The sequence below is a fragment of the Melanerpes formicivorus genome, unplaced genomic scaffold (assembly GCF_026170545.1).
Source record: "Melanerpes formicivorus ecotype bairdi unplaced genomic scaffold, bMelFor1.0.p_v2 SCAF_5, whole genome shotgun sequence".
In the NCBI taxonomy this organism is placed as follows: Eukaryota; Metazoa; Chordata; class Aves; order Piciformes; family Picidae; genus Melanerpes; species Melanerpes formicivorus.
In genome coordinates this window covers 6,011,268-6,020,614 of record NW_027142357.1, presented here as the reverse complement: position 1 = coordinate 6,020,614, position 9,347 = coordinate 6,011,268, and the positions used below count along the sequence as shown (strand labels likewise).

At 42.0% G+C, this 9,347-nt stretch overlaps 1 protein-coding gene across 4 annotated transcripts in view; it reads right to left on the bottom strand.

Moving 5' to 3' along the window:
* Positions 1-159: 159 nt before the first annotated feature.
* The window catches only part of RFTN2 (raftlin family member 2), a 37,766-nt gene continuing 28,578 nt past the window's right edge, over positions 160-9,347 (bottom strand). For all 4 annotated transcript variants that reach the window (XM_068137953.1, XM_068137954.1, XM_068137952.1 and 1 more), the window contains 2 exons: positions 8,651-8,729; positions 160-4,943 (listed from right to left, as the gene is read on the bottom strand). In XM_068137953.1, coding sequence (XP_067994054.1) covers positions 4,674-4,943; positions 8,651-8,729 — 349 coding nt within the window. In that variant the 3' untranslated portion in view covers positions 160-4,673. The remainder of the gene's footprint in view (positions 4,944-8,650; positions 8,730-9,347) is intronic.

Genomic DNA, 9,347 nt, shown 5'->3' with positions numbered 1-9,347 from the left:
TCTGCTACACAGTGTGCTGAAGTGAAACTGTATTTTCTCTTTCAGAAGCAAAGCAATACAACAGTCATTAGTGTCTCAAAGTCAGACCTGAAATGTATACAGCTCTCAAATTAGAAAATGCTGCTGCTACAGTTAAAGAGGGAGGTCAAGGAGAGGACGTTCCAGATACCATAATGGGCACATGATGATAGCACATCAGAGGGTGAAGGAGAAGATAACTTCCAAATGAATTTTTCTTAGTCACTGTGGGTTTTGCTCCTGTTTAACTCACATCTTGCAAGATGTCAGCCAGCATGACTGTGCTGCTTTCCTTTTACAATTTTAATTCTCACAGGTGCTGTCAGAGTTTATTTGCTTAAACAGATGGGAACATGTCATCAGACCACTTCCTCTACACCTCTTTGTCTCTTGAGCTATGCTCAGCTGAAGCCAGGAATCACTTAAATTCACACCATTTGTCTACATTCTGATACAGGGATTAGTCTTTGAAGAATCTAAACCCTAACTGACACTGTTCTCTAAACTAGAAGGCATGGGGAATGCTCAGACATGAGCCTGCACTCAAAGAGTGGAGGAGAACCCAATCAGTATTTAACAGGTGACTGCAAGCCACACTGTAAACCTTGTGGTGGGTGTGGTGTATGGCTGTACAGACAGCATTGCAGAAAGGCAACTCCTGCTTGAGTGATCTAAGCCATTTCATGTCAGCAGGACGCAAACATCCAGAACCTGGAAGCTGATTCTGTGAGTGCTTTTAATGGTGAGGAGCTTCCTGTCAGAACCACAGAGAAGATCTTCAGCTTTACAAAAAGAACAGTACTTTACAGACCAAAACCCACAGCAGTTAAGCAGCAGTTTATTACAGTTGACCAGGTATGTAAATAAACTTCTGACAGTTAGGAGCAGGGCACAACTTTTTTTTAAGTGGATAGTTTCTTCCTGCTAGTAAACATTAGAAAGGGATTTCCTCTCAACAGAATTTAAGCATCAGAAAGAATAAACAGTCTTTTGCAGAAGTTATGAACAGCAGTGGTTGCCTTCTGTCTGAAAATTGAATTTTCTGTGTGCATAAAACACAACACATAGGAGTAGGAGCACAAAACCCCATCTCAGACTCTTCAACAGCTGTTCTGATTTACAAACATTTTATTTACAGGACAGTGCTGATCACAACACCAATAAAGGTGTTCCTTAACGCTCCAGTTTGTGTAAGATGGGGCAGTGAAAGAAGCAGCTTAAATTGGAATCCTTTATACCCCAAATCCACCCTCCCCTCCTCACTTCTCTGAGGGAGATGTAGTTTGCTTTCAGAATTGTTAAGTACAAAGAACAAACCAGAACGTCGTCTTTAATGTGTTGCAGAAGGATTTTCAATTCTTTGTTTCAGCATCCATGTCCTGGGAAGATGGGTGGTTTATTCTGTGTTCTCCAGATAGTGAATGAGGGCAGGTAACTCTTTCAGATGCAGAGCAAGCAGCTTACTCTGCCTGATTTTGGAAAGCAAGAGGGCACTCAGCCACACCCCCACCAGGCATGAAGCACTGGTGCTTACAGTAAGCTCAAGAATGGGATGAGACTGCAGTCAGACCAGCTTGCAGGGTCTCCAACAGCTTCTGCTTCCGTAACTCTAAGAGATGTTAAGGCAATGGTCTTTCCTGTCAGGATTTTTTCAGTCTCCATGCAGTTTATATACAGTATCCTGAAGTTAGCTGAATAGCCACCACTGCTTAGTTCAGATCTGCTACTTACCCTCTCCACAATTTCCTTGAGTTCTTCCATCAAAACAGGAATGCTGAGAAACTTACTCCCTTCATACTCTTCTCTCCATGCTGCTCACTCACTCTATACAGGCCAGACTACCATCCCTTTATCTTGGCTCCCATCATGTTGATTTTTTGTTCCAGGTAAAGAACTGCATTTTATTTTTTCCAGTGCACAGCCTAAATGTAGCCCTGTGTGGTTAAACAGAAAGCTAGGAAAACAACCTCGATGAATGTTTCTACAGCAGGGGTTACTTCACCTCCTGTAAGGCAACATGGCATTAAAAACACAGCTGTCCTGAACTACAGAGGAATAGCTGAGTGGCTTTGAATCACAGAATTGTTAGGGTTGGAAGAGTCCTTAAGGTTCATCCAGTTCCAACCCCCCTGCCATGGGCAGGGACACCTCACACTAGACCAGGTTGCTCAGAGCCCCATCCAGCCTGGCCTTAAAAGCCTCCAGGGATGGGCTTCTACCACCTACCTGGGCAACCTTCGGAGAAAACAGCATATTTACACTGAATTAAAGAGACTAGGAAAATCCAGGTGTGCAGCACAGTCAACAGCTGTGAGATTCCAGAGCAAGGACAAAAGCCCCAGTTAGAACTCAGGGCCACCAAAAAGGCATATGGCTTTACTTCATCTTAAGCAGCACCTATCTTGCTAAATGTAGGGATGTTACAAAGGGTACCTGTGGGCATCCAGAGCATATTCAACTTCTTCCCTTGTTCCAGAAAGTGCTTCTAGTAAGACACTAATTTATTTGCATTTTCTGCAACCTCAACAGCTGGTAGGAAAAGATCTCAGTTAAAATATTTCTTTTATCCAATGAATACATTCTAGAAAGCTTCAGTTTATTACTTTAGACTATAACTAACTTAAATAGCTGTAGTCCAGTTTTGTCTCAGGATTCACTACTGTTAACCATCTAAGCAGAGATGATGCTTTATAAAGGTAATTGGACATACTTTAAAAGCTTTACCTTGGATTATTCACATATCCTAGAGTTCTGGAGCAGTAAAAGGTGGTTTTACAGGTTTGACTCGTATGGAGGAACCACCAGTAGTCAAAATTATGCACACAGGAGTTTTGGGTAACTCATGAAAGGTATTTTAGAAGTAGAGCAAAGCATTCCCCACATCTGTGAACTTGAGATGCTGGTGGGAAAGCAGGGAGAGAAGCCCTGGCAAGAAGGATTTCTCATAGGCCTGCTATTACAGGTACTCACTGTGGTGTGCACACTCCTCCTGCTGCCCTACTACAGGTATCCGCCTCTACAAACCGGCATGATTCAGAAACTTTTGCCAAGCTGCCAGCCTTTTCCTTCAGAAATCCAAGTGAGAAAACAAAAGCTGCCCTTTTCAATAGCACAATACAAAAAGGGAGCCAAAGGAATGGCTTCAGCTTTAGGACTGTGGATTTTTCTGGGTTAAAAAACAACAACAAACCCGTTTCAAACAGTTAAGAGTTGATCTTCTGAAGTTAAAAAAATAAACAATGAGCCTGCCTACAACAATTTCATCATAAAACAGGGGAACAGCTCCAAAGCATGAATAATTTCAAGCTCCCACTATGACAATTATGCAAGCAGAAAGGGTTTCCCCTGCCCTGTAAAAACTAATTGGAATAACACTAAGATTTTGCACTACTCTTGCTTCTCGTAAGTGAAATTTTCATCTTTCATGAGCTACTTCTTGCTTATTGCAATAAGCAGCTGCCAGTGTTCTTTCTGCACAGCTTCCCACCACCAAGATCCCAGTCTGACTTCCAGCACCCTGGTCATTTCCTGGGGTGCTTGGTTGGAGTAAGTTTATCACTGTTCCTGTCATTGCATTTATTCGCCCATTGCAAAGTCACTGGTTGGACTGTATCTGAAAGGTCTTTTCCAACATGACTACTTATGTAATACTATGATTTAGTGCTAGCATACACCACTGTGGCCACAGAGAGCCCCAGGGCAGCTGGTAGGACACCACCCCTGTCTTTCTGCTCTTTGATAGAGATGAATAGACTTCACCCAGTGTGAGATACATTTAGCTGAGGGAATTTGTCTAACATCAGCATAGTTGTACGGAGCCTATGATCTAACACTGCCCATGAAGCTTAGCCCACTTGCTCCTCCTCTGCATGATCACATCACTGTGCAGCGTGCTGTTAACGCTTCTTAGCAAACTTTTCAAACTACTTTTTAGTAGACTGCAAGTGACCTTTCAGGATTGAATGGTTCTTCATTTCTACTTCTGAGTACATCACTATATAAGCTATCTGCTCAGATGGCTTTTGGCTCAGATGTACAAGGAACCCTGGTAAAACCTGCAAGGGTGAAGCTATATTTACAGGAGCAAGCACCTGTGCCTCCAGCCTCCAGCAGTTTTCCATAGACACCAAGTCTGAATGGAGCTTAAAATATTCCCACTCTAGTGCAAGACTGAATATTTCTCTAGGCTTCTGAATGCATGTAAGGCAAGTCAAACAACGACATTAATACTTGATGACAACCAGACAGTTAATTTTCCCCACCAATATTTACAACACCCTTTAAAAAAACCCAAACAAAACCCAAAACACTCCTCCAGCCTGTGGAAAACACTGAACATTCTCACTCCTTTCTCTCTCTCCCACAATTCAAACAGTCACTATTTTGCAGCATTTGCTTCCTTGCTTGTCAACAGCATGAACAAGTTAGCAGAGCACCCAGTCATATAGTTACTCTATTCAAGAGATAGAAAACCAGATTATTTTGCAGTAGTGTTATTACTACAGTAGGATTAACACCACAAAGAGACATACAAACATAGAATGAGCCTGAGAGAACTCAAAGGATTACACTGAGGCACTGAAAGCAGGATGGGTGTGTTCTTAAACATCTGTGTGAACTCTGTACATGTCCATCTGATGCAGCTACTTACTTCATCACATACATGTGACCTGAGTCACTCCATCTTCCTGATCAAACTGTCCATCATCCAGTTCCCTTAACACTGCATCACTGCTACTGAAGCCTGCAAAGCCTCCATAGTGGGAGGATCCCTCCTTGATCCAGCATTGTTTAGATGGAGAGAGGTGAAACTCATCAGAGGGTTGTCCAACTTCTACAGGGCGAGAAGTAGCTGTGTCTAATCCAACGCTTCTGCTGGACACTTTGCCTTTTTCCTCCCCAATAACTTGTCTTAAGGATTTCCTCTAAAATACAAGAAGATGTTTAAGTGTTAGCTTCAGGGAAACAAAGGAGGGGAGTTTAAGGGAAAAAAAAAAAAAAGCCCAAACACTTTGCAGTGATCCATGCCTGGATTTAAGGTGAGCTGCTACTCTAACATAAGGCAGCATTTAATGCCCTGGTTTAGATGAGGAACTCCTCTGGACAAAAACTTTTACCAGATGCATTTTTGTTCTCAACAAGTTTTAAGACAAAGAAGATACAAGATGTAGTTGAGATTCAAAACAGCAAGAATGAATGCTAAGTAAAAGGACTTTAATAATGCTTGTTTCTTACATAGTACTTGGCAAATCTGGAATGATTTGCAAGTCTTAACTCATGCTAAAAGCAGCTCTTTGAAGATTTCCCACTAATCCACCTCACGGCTGGACTACTGCACTTGCCCAGCTTCTCAGTTCTGCCCACCAGGACCTTCAGAGGCCACCTCAGGTAATAGCAAGTTTGCTCAGAATTGCACTCCATCCATGTGGTGGATCTATGCAGACCGAAGTCACAAGCCATCCTGTACAACAGTTTGAGGGGAGACTACAGAGCCTGCACAGGAAGAACTCAGTATAAGTGCAGTCTGACATTAGTACTGGCACCTCCTGACATGCTTCTTGTTGAAGCTTGATGGATACCCACATCAAGAGAAGTAAGCAGACTGCTTTAAGCAAACAACAGATCTCTCAGACTATGCTATGGGTCCTCTGCAGTTTATTTTGTTTCAGCATCAGGAGCTAGCAGATGTGATGGTGCAGCACCTCCTCCACAGGCCAAATCAGTATCCCGAGTCACAAGAGGAGTATAGTCAGGAAGGCAGAAACACCCTGGCTGTCTGCCTGGAGCCTTGCTCTCAGCACAAGCACTGCTAAACCAGGAAATGCTCTGTCAGGGAGACACAGCCCTGCCTACAAGAGAAGGACAGGTAACCAGGAGTCATCCAGCCTCTACACAGAGCCGTATTTGGGGTGGGTAGAGGACACACTCTTGCAGGGAGATGTGCACAAATGCAAGCACTTGAAAACCAAAACCACACCACAACTGTTTTTGTCATGCTCTGGCAAATTCTGTACCTCCTTTCTATACATTGCTTTTTTCCTCCTGAAAGTCTTTTAAAACAGTATGAACAATGGCCCTTGTGGCTAAAGGAAATGTACTCAATGAAGTTGTTACAGGAGATACTGGGACATGAGAGAAAAGGGAAATAGTGCTGCCTGGGGAGAAGGAGGAAATCAGCTTTGCCTGGATGCCATGCTAAGAGAACAAAGAAAAAAAAAAAAATCTGCTGAAGGGAAATAAAGAAAAAACAGAAAAGAACAAACCAGAAAATCCTCAGGCACTGTGTGGTTCAGCCTAGGATCTCCTCCTCTGAACTCTCTTTTGCTAAACCACACAAATGGTATGTGGTAAACAAAGAGCCCACTGAGACAGCACAGCCTTTCCAACCCAAGAGGCCTCTGAACCATCACATAAATCATAAGCCAGGTCGTATGTGGTATCCTATGAACATAAAAGACTGCAAAGAAATGAGCTGTGAGGACATAAAATACATCCTCCTTAGAAAAGAGACCCTGTGAGAGTAAGATCAGGCCATGCTTAAAGAAGTATAATCTGTGCAGCAATTAGATTTCCTTTTTTTTATAATTTAAACCATTTTTTGATATCTGAAGTATTTCTGTGCTTCAAAATTGCCTCAAGTTGCAGACATGAACAACATCTTTAATATCATTTGAGCATCAATGAAAAGATACGCAGCACAACTGAAAATGAAGATGTCTGGCTAGACAGCACAAAATCACAGGATTTAAAATGTTTTCACTGAAATGTTTGCAAGGGTTTGATAAAATTGCACAGCTGCATCACCAATGTCCAGGGGACATTCCAAATAATCTAGGAACATTTCTAGAACAAAAGTTACTGCCTCTGAATTTCAACAGCTTGCTGAGCACCTGAAATCCTTCACAGGAAGGGTGGCGAGACACTGGAACAGGTTGCCCAGGGAAACAATGGATGCCCTGTCCCTGGAGATGTTCAAGGCCAGGCTGGATGAGGCCTTGATCAAGCTGGTCTAGGGGAAGGTGTCCCTGGGCCACGGCAGGGGGGTTGGAACTAGATGATTTTTGAGATGCCTTCCAACCCAAACCATTTTATGAGGCTACGAACCTAGCTAATGAGTGCAAAACTAGTATGATAAGTGTTACTAACAAATGTATGGGTTTAAACTGTACTGAAGGTAGTATGCTATTTGCCAACCCAGGCATTTCAATAGAAACCCAATGAAGGAAAAAACAAAAAACTAAAAGTTTATGGGACCAACACAATTACAGAGACAGAAGGAAATGTTACTGTGCCAGATGTCTCGGAACTACCTATTCATCCCATGCTACAATGACCTCAGCATACTGACATTTCCTGGTGGAGAAGGAAAACATTCTCTGGTACTAAGTTTGTGCAGATCTTAAACAGAGTAAATCCTGATGCAAATGGCTACAAAATCAGCTGGTTTTTGTTTCCTTAATGCTTAAGTCAAAGGTTTCCCACTACCACAAAAAGAACTGCAAACCAGACCATTTGTGTAAACCAAAGCTGCTGATCACCTCACCACAGAGAACTTGAATTGTGAGTATAATGCTTCCTACTTTGAATTCAAACCAAGTCTAAAGGATTCATCAGATCCTCGTGATGTTGTTGCAGAACTAGTTTTTATCAAGTCTTAACCATTCTAACTTATGTCTGGGCAGTTTTAAGAGGTGCTTATAGTTAAAGATAATGTTTTGACATGGAAAAGGTCTTCCATGCCCTTATTATACAGAGCAGGAAAAAGAATAATTAAAATAGGCATGGAAGCATGAGGAAAACTGACCTATTTAATAAATTAAAGGGGAAAAGACCCCTGAAGAAGTGGCAGAATTCAGAAGACAGTCTGAATGGAAGAGGAGCAAAGACATCAGCAAAGGAGGAGAAACACATTGAAGAGAAGATAGCAAGAGCTCAAGTTTTGTGAGGAAATAAATTACTATACAAGAACTAGCTGGGAACTGAGATGGTTGTAGAATCAAAAATTAAAACAGGACTTCAACTGTGCACGTGGAATGCAATTCTTCCAGGCACGGAAGTAGTAACTATCAGTGGACACAGTAAGGAGGAAGTTAGACTTGAGATAAGCAAAAGCCTGGAGAACAAAGGAAGAGTATATTTTAGAAACACTAAGCAGAAGAAAATACACTTGAAAGTAACACACTACATAGAAGGTGAAAGAAGACAGTGAGATCCAATACGACTGCAAAAAGGTTCAAGTCCTAGAACCATTTATACAGATGAAGCAAGAGCAGTTTAGGTAGTATTTCCTTATAATACAGTGAGATAAAAAAAAACTGTTTGGGTATGCAAAAGATCCAGCATTTGATTCACAACAATGAATAATTCTTGAAGACTTCTAAATAAATACTTGAGCACAGCCCAGCTTTTTAGCATGCTTATGCTTTCCTCTGTGGATTAAATTAAAAGGAAAAAAAACCATACAAGTTCAGCTGTAAAAGCCATCCACAAACTTCAACAAGTTCCAAGTGAAACCCTCTCTGCCATTTTTTTTTTTTGCTCCCATTAGTTTTGAAGTCTAGTTTGTTTCTGTACCAAACCATTACATGAGGCACTACTTTGTTCACAGTGATACCATAGACATGGTACTCACCTCTGGTGTCTGGACAGCAGAATTCCACATAACAGGTCTCTGAAGAAAAATTACTTGCTTTGTGGCCAGATTTCCTTCGCTAAACCAAACCAAAACAAAAAGAATTTCAATACTTTAAAGGCAGCAATTGTCACTTTGTATCATTCAGGTTCAGCTGTAAGCGGTGTGTACCTAGAAGAACCATTAGGGTTGGAAGGGATCTTGTAGATCAGTTACAACCTACTTGCCATGGGCAGAGACACCTCCTACCCCATTCAAACTGGCTTTCAACACTTCCAGATGTGGAGCCTCCACAACTCTTCTGGGTAACCTGTTCCAATGCCTCATCACCCTCAGGGGGTAAAATTTCTTCCTAATAGCTAATCTAAATCCAGATACTCCCAGTTTGAAGCCAGATTATCAGGGAACAAACTAAGGCTTCCTGCTCTGACAGTCTCTACCTCACTATTTGTACTCATGAAAAGAAAATGTGTTACAGTCTTAGGTCACCAGAAGAAAATGAGCAATCCCACATTTTCCTATTTGGCTAGGTGTCTCTCCCTGCCTCAGTTAGGTCTGTTTTGATGATATCAGCTGGGAAGCCCCTCTTCTAAACAAGAAGGCTGAGCACAGTCCCTGGCATGGGGTAAGAGCCTGTGTATCACAGTATCACAGTGTAACTAAGGTTGGAAAGGACCTTGAGGATCATTGAGTCCAA